We start from the raw sequence: 24,193 nt of genomic DNA on the forward strand, positions 1-24,193 counted from the left end.
TCCACCTGAGTATTGTTGTTGACCCTGTCTATCCCTTAATGATCACAGTACACCCATCTTCTGATGGCTGCTTCCAGCAGGATAACACAGGTGACAGAAAGCTCAGATTATCTCAAAGTGATTTCTTGAACCTGACAGTGATTTCATTGTGCTCAAATGGCCTCCACAATCACCACATCTCATTCCAATAGAGCTCCTTTGGGATGTGGTGGAAAGGGAGATTCACATCATGGATGCGCAGCAGCTGAATATCTAGCAACTGTTTGATGCCATCATGACAATATGGACAAAATCTCTGAGGAATGTTTCCAGCTCCTGGGTTGAATCTATGCCACAAAGGATTAAGGTAGCTCTGAAGGTGGAAAGGGTGTCCAACCCAGTATGAGTAAGGTGTACCTAATATATTGCCCAGTTAATGTATCTATGCTTTACTGCCACTGAATACATGCAATAGGAAGTTCAATGTCCAAAATAAATCAATCAACCAACAAATAAATAATACACTCAACTTCATTTCATAGAAAACATTTTAATAAAATTCCCCCAATTTCCCACTAACATACAGTAAGTTGATCAATAATGAATTCCATTTTGATGACATTCATTCTTAAACATTAAAAAGGCACATAAAACCTCCAGCACATTATTGCATTTTTCTCCTTTAAACATTTTTTTTCTGACTCTGTTATTGCACCCCAGAAATATCCTCTCAGCCCACTGTTGACGCTCTAACCAGCTAGTGGGTGGGTTAAACAAATCAGGCAGTACTTAATTAAGCCTTGTGAGATCTTGTTTTAAAAAGTAGATAGACACTAATGATGTAACAAAATGAAGAAGGCACAAAAAAATCCCGGGATTCTGTCACTACAGTTTTTACTCTACTGCTGTTTGGACGGTAATTTGCTAGAACTTTTCTTAAAGTGCTTCAAGCCTTACTTGAGATGCTTTGTGATCGGTTAAACAATATAAAAGGCATTTTTGTACAATTAAAACTAAATACACACAAGGTGCATTATTTATATTTCGTAATTCTGTACACATGTGTTTCCTCATCCGTGTATTTCTGTGTTTATGAGGATAAAAAAAAAAAAATTCTAAATCACAGTGAGGGAACTTCTGCATTGTGAGGATCCAGAGCCTCAAAGGTCTCTTCGAGGGTTCACACTTGATGATAATGATGCGGTTAAAATTGGATTTAGAACATGACAAGAGTTGGGTTGGGAGAGCGGGTAGGCAATGTGATCAACGAGTGTCCTCACAACTATAAAAAGGCCTGCGTGTGTGTGAATGTAGATATCCTGCTAAAGGCCTAGTGTCATCAGTCCCTGTCAGTACATGACAGTCTTACAAATTTACACAATCCAGGCAGACAGTCCATGACTTTGCTCCAAATGACACTGGGGTATTTGCTCTCCACTGAGCTTCTTAAACAACATTTCATATAACATGTACTTGGCATTAAAACATCACAGGCACGTAGACTTGGCATTATATTCAATTTCAAAGGCGCGTTCAGCAAAAGTGAACATCCCAGTGAAGGTACAAAATAAGGCACTCTGGGCACACGATGGAGCGGTCATGTCTGCCGGCAGCAGCAGCTGAGCTCAATGGCAATGGCACGGTGTTTCCTAAAGGGTGGACAAGATGCAGTAAGGTCAAATGGAAGCATTGAATATATAAAACTCATAATGTGGTAACATCAGTAACACAATGTGTGTTTGGTGTGTTCATAAGCCCTTTATACTTCCATAATTCTCCCTAAACTAGTCAAAACCTGTGAGAGTTAGGGTTAATTTTACAGGCAGGTTAAAAGCACATCAAGCAGAATAAAGTACATTTAGGTACAAAATGTTTTCCCCCAGTGTCTGGTTCTCATTGTGATAGAAGAAAAAAAAAAAAGCAAAGATAATGGCCTGTTTCCCGTTGGGGTTTTTTTTTGTCTTCGCTGTCGGTTTTGTCATAGCCTGCCTTAGAAAAAAATGCAAAGTAAGCCAAATGTTAAAAAGGTCAAAATGTTCATGCTTATCTACAGCCAATCCTGTTAAGCCCTATAATTATACGCAATGCACCAGTCATAAAAGGGTTAGAAGTAGCAGAAAAACAGCTGATGAATCTACAAGTCATTCAAAGAAACCTTTTGCACAAAAGACTATTAGATCACTTTTTGGATAAGAAAAAGTAATTAAAAAACCCTTTTACCCCCTACTGACAACTACACTGAAGGAAATAATTATTTGAGCCCCTGCTTAATTACTAACTTTACTCACAAAGAAATCAACAGTCTCTACTTTTTGTGATAGTTTCATTTTAATGGAGAGAGACAGAATATCAACCAAAAATCTAGAAAAACGCATATTACATAAAAGTTATACACTTCTTTGTGTCTGTCCATCCATTCTCTTCTGCATATCCTTATAAGGACCGGGAGGGGTGTAGTTGGATCCCCAACTACAATAGTGCAGGAGACAAGGTACACAATGGACAGTTTGCTAATCTGACACAGGGATAACACAGAAAAAGACCTAACTTCACTAACTGCATGTCTTAGGGCTGCGGGAGGAAGATGGAGTAACCGGAGAGAACCCATGCAAACATGCAGTCCCATATGTATGTCACTGAATGAAATAAGTATTTGATCACCAAGAAAAACAGGACTTAGTCCTTCTACTTAGTAGAGAAACCCTTTAGCAAGCACAGTGGTAAGATACTCGTAATGGACTGCAATCCTGTAGCGGCTGTGGGGGTCCACCTGGTCAAGAAGGCACATGTTCAGGCCTGTCGTAGGTTTGCCAGTGAACATCTAAATGATTCAGAGAGGCTTGGGAGAAAGTGCTGTGGTCATGTGAAATTAAAATTGAGCCATTTGGCGCCAACCTGTCATGAGAAATACTGACCCAAAGAACACCATCCCCACAGTCAAGCATGGAGATGGAAACATTATGCTTTGGGGTTGTTTTTCTGCTAAGAGTACAGGACAATTTCACTGCACTGAAGGCCCAATGGACGGGGCCATGTACTGAAAAATCTTGGATGAAAACTTCCTTTCTTCAGCCAGAAAACTGAAGATGAGTTTTGGATGGGTCTTTAAGCATGACAATGACCCAAAACATACCGCCGAGGCAACAAAGGAGTGACTAAAAAAGAAGCACATTAAGGTCATTTTGTGGTTTAGCCAATCTCCAGACGCCAGTGCGACAGTAAATCTGTGGAGGAAGCTGAAGCTTCCAGTTGCCAAGCAACAGCCTAGACAGCCAACTGAGCATGTCTTTGCCATGTCTTTCTTTAAAGTTTCTGTAAAGGGGAGTAGGCCGAAATCCCTCCTCAGATGTGTGCAAACCTGGTGACCAACTACAAGACACATCTAACCAGTGTGCTTGCTAGCAATGGCTTCAGTCATGTTTTGCTTGGGGGATCAACTACTTTTACCAAATTTCAGCATTTCATGTTACTATTATGCAATGCAGGGTTTTTTTTCTGTATTATTGGTTGATTGGTTAATACTCTGTCTCTCTCCACTAAAATTAAACCAACATAAAAGTGTTTGTCTTTGCAAGTGATCAAACTTACAAATTCTGCATGTGATCAAATAATTATTTCCCCCACAGTCATACAGCAATGTAGGAACTTCTGTACTGTAACCTAAAAAAATCTATATATTAAAAGCTACAGTAATACGTTTTTACATTTTTAAATAATACTCAGAATCATATTTTAGCATATAAGTAAAATACAAAAATCATGGCAAGCTTTTTTAATTATATTAAATCACTCACCTCAGTCTGGCTAAGCGTCACTGCCGTGCTGACTCATACGCTTCTTAGATTTCAGCTCTTTCAGCCAAGCAGGCGAGGAGGCACCACTGAATGTCACAGACGATATTTCGATATTTCAGTCATCTTCCCCAAAGATATCTGGATCATTTACACAAAATATATATTTGTTTTGGTGAGCAGCGCTTCTTTCTGCTTACCCTTCTTCTTTGTTGCCTATGAGTGGCAGCACCCGTGTAGCTCCAGCCAGACGGGCAGGCGTGCGAGGAGAATGTGAGAGCTCCACGGAAGATGGTGCCACTTCTTCATCTTGATGTTCCTTCTCTTCGCTAGCTTTGCTTTCTACGGTTTCCTCTTTCACTGCAGTTCCTCCACCACCTGTTTTCCTTTTAAGTTGAGCCTTAAAAAAAGCAAATAAATACAAATAAGTACTTAATTTAATAAAAGAAAGACCCATTTGCATCATATTACATATATTATTAATAAAAAAAAACACATTTAAAATAAATTGAAGTTGTTCTTGAATGCTTTGAGAACTTACAAGCAAGCCTGCAGGACTCATACCAGGAAACACTGGCACTCGCTGGGACGGGGAACAGACTACCTTGGGTTTAGGCTGTTCTTCCTCAGAATCTGACTCCCTTTCTTTTGCAACGGTCTCTTTTTCAACTGAAAAACACAGACACGAGTCAAAACAATTCGATATCGTCAGCTGTCTTTATACCACTGACGCTTTCACATAGAACATTACAGATACTCTAATAACCTGTGGAGTCCTGGGTCCCCCAATCCTTAGTTTCCGTCTGAGCTAACCCTGCGGTCAGCCTGCGTGATGGACGTGTTCGAATACGCCTCTTTCCCAGATCCGCCTTGGATCTTTGTGCACTGGTGTCAAGGAGAGGAGTGGAGCTCTGTACAGAGACACATATACAAAATCTAACAATAAAAAGCAAACGCACTGGCCACAAGTGTGCATTATTTATTACTAGAAAATAATTAGAAATATAAAAAGTAACTGAAATTAAATTCCTTAAGGTAACAATAAATAATAAATTATATAATATTCTGGAAGTCACATATTGAACACATTAGAAAAAAAGATTTTAAATCAGTTATGACACTGTATAAAGTCAAAGATTTCATAAACCACACTCTGTGCTTGCAAACTTCCCTTTATGACATAATGTGTAGAAGTATGGGGAAACACATCCAAAAGAAATATACAGCCAATATAAATATTACATAAAAGAGCAATAAGAATAATTAATAACACTGGCTTCAATCAGCTGTCACTCTTCGTCACTCAAATAAAAAAAAAAAAACAATTTAGTGACCTGGTTGAGTCGAAATTGTGTACAAAGCAAGACGACAGGAGTTTCGCCCAGAATTTGTTTCAAGCCAGACAAAAACGTCACGCACAGAGAGAAAATTATATGTTTAATAAGCTGGGAGAAGAGAGAGAGAAGAGAAAACACTGTGGAAAGACTGCACAGAGCCAATGACTCACTGCACAAGTTCACACAACTGTATTGAAAAAATCACGTGAATATGAGGATGAATTGGCTCCGTAAATAAGTTTTCTGTTTTGCTGAGTTCTGACTCTTGTCTTCTGGATGCCACTGTTTTCCATTATCAATGTTACGTGTACATATCTATAACTATGTGAATGTAGGCAGCGTGTATAAAGTTTAGTTGGTTTTGTTTTTGTCTTGTTAACTCTCTTCAGGAGTTGATAAAATTATTTCCACAATGACGAGTTAGTGTTTATCTGTTACAAACGTCATTGATATCTTTGTTTTGTGCTTCTATCTATCTTGCCATCTATCCATGCTTCACACTACAGAAAGGCACAAGCACAAACAGATATTTTCTAAAGTAAGTTTGAAAAGTAACAACTGAATTCCATGTCACCTTTTTTGGTTGATGGCACAGGGGAAGATTTAAAAACTCACTAACCTCGGGAAAAGGGGCAAACTCTGGCTCTTTCAGATCATCGGCGGTGTCTTCAGATGAGACTTCAGGTACTTCGTCAGGGACTGGCTGTGGACTGAAGAGAACAAAAGTGTAAACAACGCTGAAGAAGAATGTTCATAGGGCATTGCCAAAATGCTTTTGGCTCATTTCAATTTGTTTTTTTGTTTTTAATTTCACCACTCCATTAAGCATATGTGCCTAACTTTGTTGACCACAAGGGGGCACAGGGAGCTCAACTTTCAAATGCCTGACAGCACATTTTAATGTGCATCTGCATTCGGTTAAGCTGTCACAAGATTTCTGTTCCTAAACACTTTCCCGAAGTCTAAATTATGACATTTGGCCAAACAAATAAAAAAATAGAAACGTTTTAAAGGCTTGAGGATTAACATTGTCATACAAGTACAACGAAAACTCAAACTACTTATTTTTTTAAATAATGCAAATGATTTCCTACCTGTTTCTTTCAGGTGTTTGTTCCCAGACTGGATCCTGCTGGTCATGAATAAGGCCAAAGTCTATCAAAGCATCGGTGTCCTTGTTTTCATTTTTTGTGGAGAAACTGTTGGTCTGATCCTGCGAGATGGACAGAAAATTTCAGGCAAATTCAAAAGGAAAACACATGCAGAAACCAGAGAAATCGTCAATTCTATTTTATTCATATAACCCAAAATCAAAACAACAAGTATATAAAGTAAAGAACCTATAGTAAGACAGAGAAACATGGGTAATTTAGAATCACCAATTAACCTAACCCCACCAACTGCATGTCTTTGGACTGTGGAAGGAGTAAACCCGCACAAACACGGGAAACGCATGCAGCTTCCACACAGAAAGGCCAGATGGTGGATTCGAACCCAGGACCTTCTTCTATGAGTCAACAGTACTAACTGGCAGATCACCATCATGCTTCCCTGCTAAATGACATATTTGGCTGAATACCTTAACTTAAATTCTAAGCTATTGCTCTGTTCATGGATTGAAAATCCTTTTTTTCAACGACCCAAATGATCCTCAACGTCATATAAATTTATGAACAAGAACTTTAAATTGTAGAGTTAAAACAAGGAGAAACTAAACTGTGTGCTGAGCCAAAACTCACCAGCTACACAGAGAGAAAGGACCAGCCAAGCATGCGTCTTTTAATGAGCCGGTCACAGAGGCTGGGCTGTCCTCAATGAACACCGGGGGCATGAACATGCGCACACAGACACACACGCACTGGCGTACACACCTTTATGCCTCAACAGAGACAAACTAAGCACACTCATGATGTCACGCCCACATGCTATACTACACACGCACACACAAGCATACACGGACGCACGCAAACATGTTCCAAACAAAAGCAACCACTTCCTCGTAAAACATTCCTGTATGCTCGCTTCATATTTTGTTGAGGGGCGCATCCCAGTGCTGAATGGCCAGACACTGTCACCTGGATACAACACAACAGTTGAGTAAACATCTCATCTCTTTTGTGAGGCCATTTATTACTCAGGACGCTCAGGGCAGCTTCATTTGCACAATGCCTGTTATCTGGCAGCATCACAGCACAAATGAATAGGCTTCTAGTGATTTTCCTATAACTACACTCCATGTTCAGATACAGAGAAAAAACAAAGTGCTTTTTTACACAAGCCTTTCCTCTGCGACGCGATTTATCCCGTGTCTGTGCCACCTTTATCACAGAGCTGCAGCTGTCACTCACAAAGTTCTAATGTTGACTAATGCTTCCCAGCTGAGTTCAATAAGAAAACAAAAGAATTTTTCAAATATGCAGTTATTCCTGTTTGGGTGAATCTTAAGTATGCAAAGGTTAGAAAAACATTTGTGCAAGAGATAAAAGAAACAGTGAGGCATTGTATCGTGTGATTTGGAGACAAAAAAGAAAAGTTACTTTAGGATGACCCCTCGTCACAAGTAGGCACCACAGCGGGTAGCTCTGCACATTTGATTTGACCGCAACCCCAAAGGGGATTCTTATCTCTGTCTGGAACGGAACCAGCAAAATTTAGCTTGTCAACCAAATGCGTAAACCGCCACACTATGGAGCCAGTTTCCTCCGTTTTAAAAATTCAAAACGAACGGCCTCGTCTTCCTACTTTGGCCATAGCTAAAGGAGTGCTCAATAAATTAGATATTAGAAACATGTTTAGAAGTTGAGCAAAGATATTGCAACTATTGCAGAGAAATGAGAGATACGTTTGTGAACTGGAAAAGTATCCAGTACTCCCGTACTCTCCTTTTATCTCTGCTTTGGTCTCCACCAACTCCCAAGGGAAATTTCTGGGATGTTCCCCACGCCATAAATTTATAGTCCAGTATTTGCCATGTCCTACGTTCAGGGTTCTTTGTTCTTTGTTTTATGCTCCCCAGTTCAATATTCTGTATACCGTGCAATGAGAAAGTCATTCCCCTCAAACATAATAACAGATTGTGCCACCCTTGGCAGAAAGAACTGCAATCAAGCATTTATAATAAGTGGCAATAAATCTTTCACATCACTGTGGAGGAATTTTACCCCACTCTTCTCTGCAGAATTATTTTAATTCAGCCACAAGGGAGGGTTTTCAAGCTTGAACAGCCTCTTTGAGGTTGTTTTTTAGGCCAAAGCATCTCAATCGCATTTAAGTCTGAATTTTGACTACATCACTCCAAATACTTCACTCTGTTTTTGTTTTTTAAGCCATTCAGAAGTGCTGGTGTGATTCAGATCATCGTCCTGGTGTATAACTCAACTCGGTTTAAGCTCCAGGGTACAAACTAACACCCGAACATTCTCCTCTGGGATTTTCTGGTAGACAGCAGAGTTCATGACTCCATCATTTACAGCAAGTGAAGTAGATGTTGTTCTGGGGTTTTTTTGTGACCTCCTGGATGCGTGTTGGAGTGATTTTGGTAAGCTGCCCACCCCTGGGAAACGGTCTTTTGCATTTACTCAGTTCATCTTTGTCCAATAATTAATTTGTTTGATAATATGAAACAATTAAGCATTTTACACAAATGTGTAAAAAATGAAGGAGTCAGAAAAGTCGCAAATTTTTTCATGGCACTGTAACTTAACTTGGGTATGCTTGGGTCAGTCTTATTCCTTACCTATGTCATATCAACCCTCTGAGGTGCACTTTATCAACAGCAATCACTCCAACCCTAACCTTAAGTCTAACTTAGACAATCATCAATTAAAGGAATATTCTTTTTTTTTTTTTTTTTTTAAACCCAAGAAATCTCTTTTATCCTTCTACAAAACGCAGGGTTAGATTAAGATTTAGCACTTATAGTGATTTACATCTCTGAGGGTTAAATAAATCCCGAATTCATTTTTCGGATTCTTGTTATATGCTATAGAAATCTGGTGAATAAGGAACCCTGGGCCTGTAGAATCTAGGGCACAAGGGCACTTTTGCACTGTAAGAACCAGGGATGAAATTTAATTTCCACCAAGTCCTGTTGTTGATTGGTCAGGCAAGCTAGTGTTTTTCTCAGCATTTACTAACTTTGTAAAGGTGTGTTTCTACAATAAATATCCGGCCTAACATAAATTTGCATTGTTAGATGCAAAAGCGATGCAGTGACATCGATCCTCCCTTTCCTAACATTAAGAGGATTTTTTTTATGAGCTAAATCTTTCACTGGATCCACTGCTAATATATTAAAAACATGAGGGTGCAGCTTAATTCATCTAGCAACATTTGAAGATTTAGGACAAGAACTTCTAAGTAGCACGCACACCTATTATAAAGGATAAAAGCACTACCTCTGTGTTTGCCAGTATAAAATGTGCTGCTGAGGGCGCAGGATGTGCTGCACAAGTTAGGACAGAGTCTGCTTGATTATAGTTTACCTGCATAACATTTTTGTCATGGTCACTGGAATGTATAAGGAACCTTGTTTGCAGCTAAGTGGAGAGAATAAAAGTACAACTTAATGAGGAACAATCTGATTCACAACGACTGTGAAGGAGTGTCACCACAAGAATCAAAACGACAGATCACCAGATTAAGGGAATTAAGCCGGAGAGATAATCTTTGTTTCTCCTGTGCACCCACATGTATGATAAAGTTACAGACAAATGTACATGTTATATACTTAAATATAGTGTAAACAAAATGTTTTTTGGTTCCAAAAAATGTGCAAGGATCGCTTGCAAAATCAAATATAATCTATTATAATATAATGTAATGAGATGTAATGACATACAATGATAGAAATAGGAAGAAAAAAAGGCATTAACTAAGAACGGTTAGGCTGTGAGCCAAAGGCGGCCAGCTCAAACAAAAGGCAGATGCAGATATGGAGCTGACACCCATAAATAACAACAGTTAGATAAACCTTGTCTAAGTGTGTCACACTTTGTTATTGTCCGGAGCGTTATCTCCCACATACACCACAGACAGAGAGGGAAAGGCCGTGACTGCGCACTGATAAAAAAAGAAAATACAAGCAGGAAACTTCATCAGATATCTCTGTCCTTCCTGAAACACACTGCCACTGTGTGCTGCACTCCCTATTTACATTTGCATGGTTATCTTTTAACCCATGTCCATGGAAATTTTGAACAGGCTAATAAGTTACAGGGAGTTTTGAAGCATTTTCTAACAAAACTCGCCCTAAAAGCTTCGGCTTTGATCATTGCACACAATGATAATGGAAATTAGACAGCAAAGCCTTTAAATATAGTTACTGTAACTGTATATTTTTACTGCTTTGTGTATGTCAGCTCTTACAGAACAGGTTTTAGTGGCTTTCCTCTGCAAAGTCTTGCGACTTCTGATGGAGAAGCGATGCAGGGATCTCCTGCTGCGACTGGCAAAGCTACGGAGCGGTGACATGGCCCTCTGAAACCTTCCTCCTTCATCTCCACTTTCCTCTTCTTCATCTTCTTTATCATCCTCTTCCTCCTCCTGCTTCTCCTGGCCCCACACGAGCTCCAGAGCCCCTTGCAAGGACCGACGTAGGCTGCCCACCCAGCCCGCCACCTGCAGCTGGGCGGCCGACAGTTTTCCTTCAAAGTACTGCATGCTTGAAAAGCTCACACAGCTGGCTGCACTGACAGCAGGGTCACCATGGGAACCGGTTCAACAGAGAAACTGAGGTTCAACTTTATTAGAGATGAAAGGATTTTGCGGGTGAGTCAGAAAGCTGGCTCTGCGATCCAGCTGTCTGTTGATATTTCAGAAGGTATGCACAGGAAAAGTTATATTTTGTAGAAAGAACTTTTCTGACATCACAGAAGACAAAACGTAGTCCATCTGTCATTTGAAATGGATGCTTCCTCTCTCTGCATATTTTTACGACTCAGCTTACCCGAACTTCCTGGAATAGTCTACAATTTGCCGTCAGTGAAGAAGTAAATAGTCCAGCCAGCCATGTGTTTGCAGTGTGACGACACTATTCCACTGTCACATTAACTATGATTGATGTGAGACAGCGGCATCCTAAAGAAAGAGCTTCCCATCATTGATTAAGCATCGATTTAAAAGACAAACCGACTGAAGCCTGCTTCAAAAACTCCTCTCTGTCGTCACTTGGGAAGCAAAAAGAGCTTCGAAGGTTTCAGTCTAAAGTTGGCAATTTACATCCTTTTATCTCTTTGACTAAAACCTCTTTGACTAAACCTACCCACGTACTTCCGAGTTCACAAAAACAGGAAGAAAAAAAAAATCACATGGGAAGCATCTGACACTCCAAACATCCAAAGGCAAGTACAGAGAGACAGATCACCCCTTTATCACCGTCAGACCTGAGTGATTTCACAGAACGTCAACACAAAGCGGAGGTCTGTGCTCGGATGTGGAAAATCCCGAGGGAAGTAGGAAAGGTGCGGCCTGGCTGGGCCAAGGTGCTTTCTGTACCTCCCTCTGCCGGTCTCATCCGTAGGTAAATGCAGGCAATGAATGAGCCAGGTTTTTGTGAGAGGAAAAGGCAAATGAAGCAGCAGAAAACACACAGACAGTAGACGTGAACTTTCTTGTCTCTGGATTAGACCGTCCTCTTTGTGTGCCAGAGAGTGTGTTTGTGTGTGAGGGAGGGGGGATGACAGGCTCTCTCTCAAAACAGGGTGGAGAGATTGAGAGACAGAGACAGAAAATGAGAGCAGACATGGGGCACCATGTATGGTCATTCTCACATCCTGCTCTGCTGGAGAGACCCAAAAGAGGGCATGCTGACCACACAGCACCTAGGCTCTTCTTACCATCACATCCTGCCATCATCTGCTCATCTTTCTTTCAATCAGAAGCCTGACTGAGGGTGCACGATCAGCTGCACACCTTGTGTTTGCCTAGTAAACATTTTTTCCAGTATGCTTTGTCTAAAAATGAAAAGCTTTTCGTCAGTTTTCAGGTTGGCATTATTGCATCAAAAGGGAAAGAAAAGAAGAAAACAAACGATTACACTTATGAAAACATATAGTTTAGTGTTACAGAGGTCTTTTACTTTTAGCTGATTTTCAGGTGCCTTATATGAGATAAAGTTCACCATTTCTGCAGCACACAGTGAGGAAGTGCAAAGTCAAAGAGCAGCAGCGCCACTCAATGGTGCAAATAAGAATGTACTCACACAGACAGACAAGCAAAGCCCCTTTACAGCACTCAAGTGGTTGCATACATTGCCCTGTATGTCATAGGTTATGTATGGTAAGGTTTGCTTGCTACAGCACTGACAGAGCAAACACACACTCACAGTCCAGGGTTGGTTCACTGTTTTCATTAAGTCTGCAAAAATGTTGCATGTTCAAACAGGCGGTGAGCCCATCTGTCTTAAATGTCATATCTCTGGCAGCCCTGCTCTCATTAAGTGCAGCTCTGCTCTGTTCACCTGGAATTTGTTGGGTTTGCTGCCTTTATTTTTTTTAAATGCTGTGTCAAAATTGAACATCTGTTCACTTTGCTATCTACTTGACCTGTCACCTCCAATCTCAATTATAAAAGAAGAAGTTTGGACACTGTCTAAGAAGTTAGTAGGAAAAGAAAAACTTAGATTCAAACAAAAAGTAACACAAAGACAAAACATAAAAGGTTGATGCAGGTAAAATGTATGCAATAATATAAATGATTAAAAAAAGACCATCTAAGACAAAACTGTGAGGTGCAAAGAATAGCATCCGTTCACTACTATTAAGGCAACAGTTCAGCTATGTGAGAATAATATTTCACAACATAAAATTGCATAACAATAAGTTTCTCTCATGAGTCATTAGAGAAAAACACAACATGGATTCAGGAGCAGCTCTGAAAACAACAATGTCAAACCAAAGTCTCCGATTTGCATAAAAATTTCATGGTACAAAGTTTGAATATGTAATAATTGCTATAAATACGTATTGAAATATATTTTCAATATGTATTTTTTTTGCCCAGTGAAATTTGCAGCAATGTTTAAATATTAATATCTAAAAAGATAAAAGCCTGATAATGTATCTTACCATGAAAATGAATTACAATGTGTAATTTGGGCCAGATACATCAAAAATGTGAGTATTAGGTAGTTAAAATATGGAAAATATGTAAAGCCCTATATTTGAGCACACACACTAATAAAGCTCACATTGCAAAAGACAAGTAGTCCTAATGTCTGAATGGTTTATAGTTACTTGTCATAATACTGTAAAATAAAACATATAAAACTCTTTTTAACATGAAAAAACAAAGAAAGTGCTACTTTCATCCTGACTTGAGCAAATATTATAATTTGTACAACAAAAACAAAATTATACAAAAAAAATTATTTTAATGTACCGGTATATGTGCATATTTTTCACCTCTGAGACCTTCTCTACCCAGTTCAAGACCTGCTGCTCTGAAGCAGGCTAATCATTCAGGTTATTCCAGGTATTAAAACGCAACAATGTAGCATATTCATACATATTAGTTACAATTCTTGCGGCCTTCATTCACACAGTTAGCATACAGATTGCCTCTTTATATTTTAAGTACCCAATTATCTTTTTTTCAAATGTATCCATTCCAAATTACAGATCCTGATTCATTTTGATACTGAGAAAATCTTTCATCTTTAATAGTTTTTCAAATATTCATGTTCAAACACTGCCTCAGATTTCAAAAAACGTGCCTGAAAGTGGGTCGACTAACCTTTTTTTCCAAAAGATATATCCTGAAAAGTAGTTGATATATGAAACTAAACTTTCACAGCACTCATTACACATGTTCAAACTTTGGACAATAAATCTTTTATGTAAATCAGAGATGACTGAGCAAATTTGAGATGGAATGACCCAACAGTCAGCGAACATAGATTGCAGCTGCGTTCACAAGCTCGCTTATTATGAACTAACGAGCAGTGGAACAGTTTGTGGTCTGACCAATCGAAATGTGATATTTTATCAGGAGACAGTCTGTGCACCTGTGACGCATTAGTGCATCATATACCTTATTTCAGCAAGACAAACTCACACGTGTTGTGAAACAGGACACATAGACATGTGAAATCAAACACATCGAAGCATTTTTGGAACAACTAAACTTGGCGAACTAAAACTTCAAACTTCAAACTGTAAAGTGATCATGTTTATTTGCAGACGTCAGTCTTGCACTGCAGTTGTTCTGCGACTTCATTGTCTCTGAATGTCAACTCAATACTCAATCACTTTTAATCACTTTTACACTGAGGGTTAGATAAGTGCAATACCAAATCTATTGATAATGACTCAGCATTATGACTGAAGAAGATATGACTGTCATTTCTTTGCCTCTTCTCTTTAATGGATAGCACAGTAGTGCAGAGTGGACAGGAAAGTGGAGGCAGAAACAAAACTTTCTTTCCAGCTTTTGTGTTAAACTATGCAACTGATGCCATTATTTTTGCTACATACACAACTTCAATGTTAATTGCCTCACAAAATTCTCAGTAAAAGAGAATATAAATGCTTTTGTTTGCAAAACGCTGAACTACACCTTTAGGCAGCACTTCATATTACATAATCGTGTAAACTAACATCTTCACTACCAACCGAATTTGCTTGCAATGTGGTAATATGACAAGACGTGTGAAATAGAAACACATGACCCATTATCTGACGGGTTATAGCCCTATGGCCCACATCATCACACAGCACACTCTTAAGTAACACACACCTGCCTTACACTCTCCACACATTCATACCAAACCTTCTTCCTCGTAACATGCGTCTTTAAAATGTTTGCGATGCTTCTACTTAAAAATGTTTCTTGCAAACTGAAAGCAGAAGACACAGAAGATAGACAGCTTCTGGAAACACACACAGGAAGTGTAACCCATCTTTCTGCCGTCAAAACTTCGCACTGTCATCGCACTTCTATTCTGATCTCGCGCTTACCACAATGAATGGCAGTAATTTTAAGAGCAGAAACATTGAAACGTGCACATTAGCAGTTTACCTCGCCCTAGCCTTCTTTGATGTTTCTCGCTGTAATAAAACAAGTAATCACTTCGGGGGGGGGGGGGGGGGGGGGGTACTATTGAGATATGTTTATGTTTATGTTGCCTTCAGAAAACAGTACAGTAATTTCCCTGAGAATTAACAGTATCATTTCCTGGACCCAGCCTTACTTTATAAGGCAGTTATATAAGGATAGTTAAAATGAAGGAGTCTCCCCAGCTGTGTTAACATGAGTAATACAAGTACACGCACACACACTAACACAGTCATGAGTTCTTAAGCTGTGACTTAACCACACTGAAGCAAGTACGACAAGATATTTCTCTCCTTGTCTTACAGGAATGGCAAAATGCTGGTGCAGGTGAGGTGTGTATGGCTGCCTGGCTGATGTGATTCATTGACAAAATAACCACATTTACTAGTGGTGCACACCCCTGCTTCTGTTCCTAACCTCACCCTTTCTGCATAAGTGAACAGTTGGAGCTTTCATATAACCATAGTGATGTCCACAAAACAAAAATCTAATCAAGCGTGACAGAAATACAAATATAGCTAGAACCTAACCAAATAGGGCTCACCTCTTGGTTGTCTTCTTCCATCTCGTCCTCATCCTCGGTTTCTGTCTCCTTCTCCTCTTCCTCCTCCTCCACATCTAGAGAGATGAGCTGCTCCTCTTTCTTTACATCTACAGAGATGAGCTTCTCCTCTTTCTTCATGTCTAGAGAGATGAGCTGCTCCTCTTTCTTTACATCTACAGAGATGAGCTGCTCCTCTTTCTTCACGTCTAGAGAGATGAGCTGCTCCTCTTCTGGCTCATCTTTTATCTCCTCCACCCATTCTCTCTCCTGCAAAGGAGGTGTATTCGGACACTGCTCTGGTTTTTCCATTTTGTCTTCCTTGGCTCTCTCAGTTTTGACGTCCACAGGCACCAGTCCCTTCACTTCCTCTATATCCAGAAAGTCATCCCAACTACGGAAAACTGGACTGCTTTCTGTTATACGCCGTGAGATCACTTTTATCGGTTTGACTGAAAAATCATCAAATTCTATGTTGATCGGATTCTGTTTGACCGAGAAGTCATCATAAACCACATCCATCAGATTCTCTGTGGGCCCAGAGGTGTTTGGTGAGGGGGAATGTGGTGATTTTGACTCCTGAGGCCAATCTTCAGATTCAAAATAGTTTAGATGAGGCTTTGATCTGCGCACCAAACTCTCCTCTTGCATGTTGTTCAACCCAGATTGCTTTGTTTCTCTCTCGTCCTCTAGTCTTTGCTTTTCTTTGAGTTGGTCTGCCTGCCTTCTTTCCAGTTCCTCTTGCATTTTTCTCTCCTGCTCCTGCTTCTCTAGTCTTTCTTTCTCAATCTTCATCTTTCTTTCCTCTTCCCTTCTCTCCTCTTCTTTCTGTTTTTCTATGAGCCTCTTCCTCTCCATCTCTGCCTCTTTTTCCTGCTGGATTTTCATCTCCAGCTCCAGTTTTTCTTTCTCAATCTGCCTCCTTTCCTCTTCCCTTCTCTCCTCTTCTTTCTGTTTTTCTATGAGCCTCTTCCTCTCCATCTCTGCCTCTTTTTCCTGCTGGATTTTCATCTCCAACTCCAGTTTTTCTTTCTCAATCTGCCTCCTTTCCTCTTCCTTTCTCTCCTCTTCTTTCTGTTTTTCTAACAGCCTCTTCCTCTCCATCTCTGCCTCTTTTTCCTGCTGGATTTTCATCTCCAACTCCAGTTTTTCTTTCTCAATCTGCCTCCTTTCCTCTTCCTTTCTCTCCTCTTCTTTCTGTTTTTCTAACAGCCTCTTCCTCTCCATCTCTGCCTCTTTCTCCTGCTGGATTTTCATTTCCAGCTCCAGTTTTTTTTCTTTCTCAATCTTCCTCTTTCTTTCCTCTTCCCTTCTCTCCTCTTCTTTCTGTTTTTCTAACAGCCTCTTCCTCTCCATCTCTGCCTCTTTCTCCTGCTGGATTTTCATTTCCAGCTCCATTTTTTCTTTCTCAATCTTCATCTTTCTTTCCTCTTCCTTTCTCTCCTCTTCTTTCTGTTTTTCTAACAGCCTCTTCCTCTCCATCTCTGCCTCTTTCTCCTGCTGGATTTTCCTCTCCTGTTCCCTTCTTTTTCTCTCTTCATCCTCCTCCTGTTTCAGCTTTAGCTCTTTATCTCTCTCTTGCGCTTCTTTTAGTCTCTGTCTTTCTCTTTCCTTCCTCAGTCTCTCCTCTTCCTTTAGCCTCTCCCTTTCCTTCTCCTCCATCTCTTGTTTAATTTGCTCCTCTTTCTGCCTTGCCCTCTCCTCTTCCTTAAGCCTGAGCTCTTCCCTCTGTCTTTCCCTTTCTTTTTCCTTCTCTTCTTCCACTCTTTTCTGCTCCTGTTCTAGCTGAAGCCTTGCTTGTTCCGTCTCCTCTGCTCGCCGCTGTTCTTCAAATTTCAGATGTTTCAGTCTTTCTTCTTCTTGCTGTTGACTCTCATCATGTTTTTTCTGAAAAATTCCTACTCTTTTATAGACAGGCACTAAATCAGGGACTTTCTTTTCAGCTGTAACTCCAGGACTCTCCTCCTCCTCCTCTTCTTCTTCTTCTCCTCCTTCTTCTTCTTCTCCTTCTTCTTCTTCTCCTTCTTCTTCGTCTTCAGTGTCAGAATCAGAATCCGAGCCTAGGATCAGTGGAGGCCCACCATCATCACTCTGCACGGTGCCAAAGCGAACAGAGCGACGTTTGACATTGTCCCTCTTTGGTACATCTTCACTCAAGTTAGGGGTGCGCAACTGGACGTCAACCTCTGTTGATTTGTTCGCCTCTTGTGGGCTCTCTGCAGCACTTTCCGATGATTTCTTTTCAGTTCGAACACCTTTTAGCATTTCTGTTGGGGACTTTGTTGGTTGTTCAACAGGAGAGACCTTTGACGGGGGGTCCACAGTCGGACTCTGCGGCATTTCTTCAGCAGAAAGTCTGAGATTTGAAGTTTTTGGTGTTTTCACTTCTGTTGGAGAAGTTGCGGGCTCAAAGCTGTGGAGGAGAGAGCAATCATAGCTTTTCATTATGAACAACAGAGTTTTAATGACGTTTTGTTCTTGTTTTGTTTTGGGGGCTTTTTGTTCTCAACATTCAAGAGTCACTGAGCTGATAGCTAGGTGTCCTGTTACATATAGCAGTCATTTTGTAGGCAGATAAAAAACAGCAAACCCTGCTCTAATGTGATTGGTCTATACCACATGACTACAAACACAAACAAGAAAACTTCTGGTAGGTTGTTTCTAGAGATTAACATGAAAGTAACAGACAACAACTAGACCTAGACCTACAACAGAAGATTGACACCACCCTGTGTGTACGTCTGTCTGTACATTAAATACAAAGCAAATGTTTAGCTTAGTGTAGCGCTGGGGGAAACGGCCTATTTGCACCCTGGAAGTTCGCGAAATAACACCTTGCGCGTCGCTTTTAACCAACACAAAAAGTCAACTTTAATGTTAACAAAGTTTTACAGAGAGCAGTGGATCTAATGCTTATTCAGACCAGTGACTTCCACGAGTCTTCATTGGTTTGCTGGCAGCCTCATAGGAATCCAGGAAGCATGTGACATATTTATGACACCCAGCATAAGGGCAAAGAGAGGTATATATCTAATCCAGCTGTCAGTGAGAGCATAAATTACCTGGAAATTGTGAGCATTTACTTAAAAGGTCTGATTTCAACATGAGTAAAAAAACAAGGTTTTTACTTATCCACTCAGTGACTGGTCACTTAAATAGTCTTGATGGCATTTCCACACAGTCAGCAGTGCTTCAGAGATAATAATGCGTATTCAGTACATGGAGTAGTAGTTCCACTGAAAACTTCTGACAGTGAAAACTCTCAAAAATATAGTCAAGATGCAGATTTTCTGAAAGATTCATTTCCCTAAATGTTATTTAGGAAACTGTAAGCAAACACAACTAAAATCCCATTAACATCCACTATAGGGAATGGCTAAATACCTGAAGCTATGTGCAGACAGCTGGATGTCTAATCTCAAACCTCACACACTTCGGTAGCTTAGTTTGCTTTCTTATCTAACCTTGGTTATTTAAGGACATAAATCTGGCTGCAACATCGATACTGCAGCAGCATTTTTCATTTACCACGCCCGGATTACTTTCCAAACACACTGAACACGGAGGAGCATCAAGAGAGCAACACTCAAACTTTCCTTCCTCAACAGTTCTAGACTTGCACTCTTGCTACAGCTGCTCACAGAAACCAGAAACTGGGGCCGTGCTTTCTGTCTAAATAAGAAATGCCTGTATGTCCTCGTAAATCCAAACCACTAACATAAAGAAAATCTAAATCAAGAGAAACCACATACAATCACACACCCACATAAAAAGTTTTTTATCCAACATTTGCTCACCCAAATCAACAAATGAATCACATTTAAGGTTAAGGCTTCCTAGACACAAAGTCATAAATCATCTACATCTGACCAACGAAGATAGGCTTTGGGATTTGAACCTGTGCTTGCAAATGAATGCTCACTTCCTTTTCTTTGTGTCTAATCTTGTCACTGCACACAAACTGCAGAGCCTTACTCACCTTCTGGAGCGTGCTCGGGATGTAGCCGGAGGCTTCTTCTCCATCTTTGGACCCTCAGAAGTTGTTTCTGCAGCCCAATTTTTGATGCGCTCCTTCACCCCTCCTATACCGGTTAAGATTTCCGGTTCATCCCTCTTCGGCATGGCCTCCGGCCTCGACGCAGAGTCAAACAGTTGACTGATTCTGTTTTTAATGCTGTTTCCCCCGGTGTAGTCCTCTTTCACTCCACCGTCATCGCTCTCTCTGTTTGAAGGCTCTGGAGATGCCTGCTTCGGCTCCGGCGATGCCTGCTTCGGCTCCGGCGATGCCTGCTTCGGCTCCGGCGATGCCTGCTTCGGCTCCGGAGATGCCTGTTTCTGCTCCGGCGATGCCTGCTTCGGCTCCGGAGATGCCTGTTTCTGCTCCGGCGATGCCTGCTTCTGCTCCGGAGATGCCTGCTTCGGCTCCGGAGATGCCTGCTTCGGCTCCGGAGATGCCTGCTTCTGCTCCGGCGATGCCTGCTTCGGCTCCGGCGATGCCTGCTTCGGCTCCGGAGATGCCTGCTTCGGCTCCGGCGATGCCTGCTTCGGCTCCGGAGATGCCTGCTTCTGCTCCAGAGATGCCTGCTTCGGCTCCGGCGATGCCTGCTTCTGCTCCGGCGATGCCTGCTTCTGCTCCAGAGATGCCTGCTTCGGCTCCGGCGATGCCTGCTTCTGCTCCGGCGATGCCTGCTTCGGCTCCGGCGATGCCTGCTTCTGCTCCGGCGATGCCTGCTTCTGCTCCGGCGATGCCTGCTTCGGCTCCGGAGATGCCTGCTTCGGCTCTGGAGATGCCTGCTTCTGCTCTGGAGCAGGAGATGCTGGCTTATTTGAATCACGTTTGGTGTTGTGTGTGGAGATAGCTATGGTAGGCTGGGGGGGCAGAGAAAGACCGCCTGACTCAAACTTCGAGGTGAGCTCCATGGACAGACGCTTCCTAGCACCACCCCAACTAAATGTTTCATCGGTTGAAGAGGCTCCATCGCTACCTGAGTGATTCCGCATTTTGACAACAGAAGCTCGAGCTTCATCTTCCTTCGCTTTTCCGTTGTTCTGCTCTGAATTAGTTGCAACATCTCCAGAAGCTTTGTCGTTTGTTTGGATGATGTCTTTCTGGACGAGCTCAGTTTTCTTTGTCTCTTCGGGCCGACTGGTTTGTGAGGCTGTTTTTCCTACACTAGAGTCACGAGTTTCCTCTTTACCTGCTTCACTAGCTTTGGTTGTTGTTGGGTGACTTTTGGGAAGCTCACTTTGAGAGCCTGGTTTGGCATTTGAGGTGACAGCCGGCTGAGATGTTTTTTGAGAACGAGGGGTCAAAGGCTCTGAGTTTTGAATTTTCGACGTCGCGGGGAGCGTCTTTGGGGCATGAATGGAGCGGATGGTGGTATTCTTCTGCAAAGAGAAGGGCTTGGGAGCGAGGCCAGGTTTGGGGGCCAGCGGTGGCTTGGGTTTCGACATGACCCTAGTCTTGGAAGCCTCGACGGAGCTCTCCATGGCCGAGTTGCTGAAACAGGACGAGTGAAGAACAGAACATGTTTATCCACAGCAAACTCCAAATTTCCATTAATGAAAACCCATTTCATACTCAGAACAGAAAAAGCCAGTCGGTTATGTTGTCACAAAGAAGACGGGAATGGTCTGGTTTGTCTAGATTTTTTAAAGTGCATTACTCTACTACAGAAGCAAAGAGAAACTAATCAATCATTCTGAACAAACATCAGCCACTATTTAAAAAAAAGTCTTCCTGCCACTCGCTTTAATATTTTTTCCCTCAGGTTTCAGTCTTTGATTTGGTCTTTTGATAACATAAAATGCACTGAACCTTTCCTTGATTGTTTCTCTTTTTCTCCAGCTAAAATTAAAATAGTTAAATGGTAAGACTCTCACACACAGTGAAGCTCTGACAGCGTGTGATGACTCATCTTGACTGAGGATGTTTAGTGGTACGTAAAATGGGAAACTAAAATTAACTGATTGAGAATGAGCAAGATAAACTGCTCTGAACAGGTCCAAGTGATAACATTTACAAATGTTAAGTATTACACAACGATGAAAGTGCCAAGCATTGAGGGAACACCTGAAAGGAAAAGTAATCAAGATCAAAACAGGCAAGCAGGGAACAGGCCTGGTGAACCGTACCATACATCTATAATACAATCTACAACTCTGGCACAGTCAAAACCCGGAGCTGGCATTGATCTGAAACCACTAAAAGATAAACAAACTGCAACTGTCCTGAGCAACCTGTCACATGAGCACTTTGACCAACAGAAATGGCCTCCCTCCCTCCCCACTCACAAAAAAAGGGCCAAATTTACACACCGTGTGAAAAAGATAACAGTAATACAATATGTGACCAAATCTGCTACACTAAATACCACAGGCATTGTGTGCAGCATGTCATCTGGTTTGTCCTGTAAGACTAAAACCGGTAACTCCACACCCTGCAGTTTTAACACTCTCAACACTAACTAGTACAGCTTGAGAAAGTATAGAAAATGCTCATAGAGCATTGTTATCAATCTGCAGCTGGTTTGCATAAACTGTTTAGATTCCAAACAGCAGTTTTCAGTATGTGTGCACTTAGGTATTTTTACATGGGATATGCAATTTACTTTTTTTCTTCTTTGCTACACTTCTTAAACACAACACCTCTAGGTGTGCAAGATATTGTGTAATGAAATCAGGTTGGACTACAGCTGTGTGCACCACCCAATGATTTTTTTTAATTTTGTTTTTAAGTGTCTAGTTTGTTTCTACCCCTCCTCTATTTTCCCAGCTGCTAAATTCCTAAGAAACAAACACTCTGGAGGAGAGAAGGCTTTCAGCCCTTGCTTTTGTCAGTTATTTTCGATGGTTTCTGCAGAGCTCGGTCTCCTGTAGCACTTTGCTTGCAGGCTTTTAACTTTCTTTATCTCTGTTTGCCTTTAGTGCCCCCGTTGTCGTGTCAAGGCCACACTGGCTGCCTTTAGTTTTTATGTTTAGGTCAATTTATTCTCCCCAGTGATGCTGTGAGAGCGCGCTTACTTCGACGTCAGTTTGGTCTCAAAGAGCCAATCGAAACGACTTCACCAGCTAAACCAGCGTTATATCCCTGTGTTTCATTTCGAGTTGTTAATAAGTTACTAGTAGACGCGTCAATAGTGAACTCCGAGCCGGTGTCCGGCTCTGGGTCCTCTCAAAGTGGACAAAGAAAGGCGATATAAGCGAAATGAAAGAGTGATCCGAGCTTGTGTGTTCTGGACACAGCTCTTAAGTAAGGATGCGAGGACTGATAATGAGGATGTAGGTCAGCCAAATTATTTCACAAAGCTTGGAAAACACCCATTACACTGTCACAAAGGTTGTGCACCTGTCCCTAAACTTACCCCTTCCCATTATTAAGATAACAACATAAGCACTTAGCTTTTTATAAAGTTTTCGTTCAATCTTTTTGCGTGCAAGTGTGTGTTTACCTTTCGTCTTCACGAAGTCATAAAGATGGAAGGGGGGAAGGAAGCGGGAAGAAGATATAAAAGAAAACTGTTCCTCCGTTTCCCGTGATCGTCTCGCCTGCCGAGCTGTTGTCAGACCAAGTGTGTGTGTGTGTGTGTACGTGTGTGTGTTTTCAGCTCATTCACACCAACAAGACGTCAGCCAACTCATACACCCAGCAGACACTCCCTCCACCCGCCTCACAGTCCGAGCCACGCTGCCTCCAGCGAAAACACCAGGAGACCGGAAGAAGCGTGTGTGCACTTCAAAATAAAAGTGCATTAACAGGAGTCGGGCCCGGAGAGGTTGTTTGGCTGAAATATATGTTTTTGTTTGAGTATGAAAGCAGAGCTGACAGTAAGAAGTGCTGGTTAAAGTCTTTCACATTTGGATCCACAAAGAAAAAATATTATCGAGTTTTGAAATTATTAAAACCACAAAAATCTTTATGTGACATAATATGCTAACATCATTTTATATTTCACTGCTTTGCAGCCTAATAGCTTATTAAATTAAATTAGTATTAGTATTAAATTAAATAGGCGACATTTTACTAGCCTGTAAAAGGAGCGTCTCGTGAGTTAAATGGGAAATTTCTTTGCTTAAAGCTTCTGTGGAATAATTTTTCGTACTCTATTTTTTCCTTTTAATACTCTGACCTAGTGTTAGCTTCCTGTGTGGCTTAAGAATTGTAACAGGTAAGATAAGTTTTAGGACTCTGAGATTTAAGGAACGGGAATAAAACAGCTAGTTTATTGCATTAGCGCAAGGTAAATTCTCAGTTTGAAAAGGTGGACCAGTATCTAGTGCTTGAACATACCTGGAAAAATTTAATAAATAAATAAATGACTTAACTCACTTACCATTAATTGAACGACAGCAAAACCCCTTCCAACTCCTTGTTGTTTTGAAAATTTAGTCCGGAGGTTCTCTGTGAGTTTATCTAACTTGACGGTAGTTTCCTTTTCAGTGGACTGGATTAACAGGTTCTAACTGAGATGAAAAGCCACTTTGCCCAGAGA

The 24,193-nt window shown here is 41.1% G+C and overlaps 1 protein-coding gene across 1 annotated transcript; it reads right to left on the reverse strand.

Annotated features, from left to right (window-relative positions):
* Nucleotides 1-509: 509 nt before the first annotated feature.
* Nucleotides 510-23,410, reverse strand: LOC309706223 (uncharacterized protein). Its single transcript, XM_082532541.1, has 10 exons — nucleotides 23,153-23,410; nucleotides 19,681-21,201; nucleotides 15,705-18,114; nucleotides 6,202-6,320; nucleotides 5,727-5,817; nucleotides 4,537-4,681; nucleotides 4,312-4,439; nucleotides 3,971-4,170; nucleotides 3,774-3,859; nucleotides 510-1,628 (listed from the first exon to the last, which is right to left on the reverse strand). The coding sequence occupies exons 2-9, from the start codon at nucleotides 21,189-21,191 to the stop codon at nucleotides 3,784-3,786; spliced, it is 4,680 nt and encodes a 1,559-aa protein (XP_082388667.1). The 5' UTR covers nucleotides 21,192-21,201; nucleotides 23,153-23,410; the 3' UTR covers nucleotides 510-1,628; nucleotides 3,774-3,783.
* Nucleotides 23,411-24,193: the final 783 nt, after the last annotated feature.

This window comes from Aulonocara stuartgranti (assembly GCF_965226115.1).
Source record: "Aulonocara stuartgranti genome assembly, chromosome: 5".
NCBI classification, from domain to species: domain Eukaryota; kingdom Metazoa; phylum Chordata; class Actinopteri; order Cichliformes; family Cichlidae; genus Aulonocara; species Aulonocara stuartgranti.

What these genes read in the sequence shown, in the direction of transcription:
- LOC309706223 (XM_082532541.1), bottom strand. Translation starts at nt 21,191, where the DNA reads ATGGAGAGCTCCGTCGAGGCTTCCAAGACTAGGGTCATGTCGAAACCC. An exon ending in TGGAAGAAGACAACCAAGAG is followed by an intron (nt 6,321 to 15,704) that starts GTGAGCCCTATT and finishes TCCATCTCGCAG; the next exon opens with GATCAGACCAACAGTTTCTC. An exon ending in ATAGGCAACAAAGAAGAAGG is followed by an intron (nt 3,860 to 3,970) that starts GTAAGCAGAAAG and finishes TGTGACATTCAG; the next exon opens with TGGTGCCTCCTCGCCTGCTT.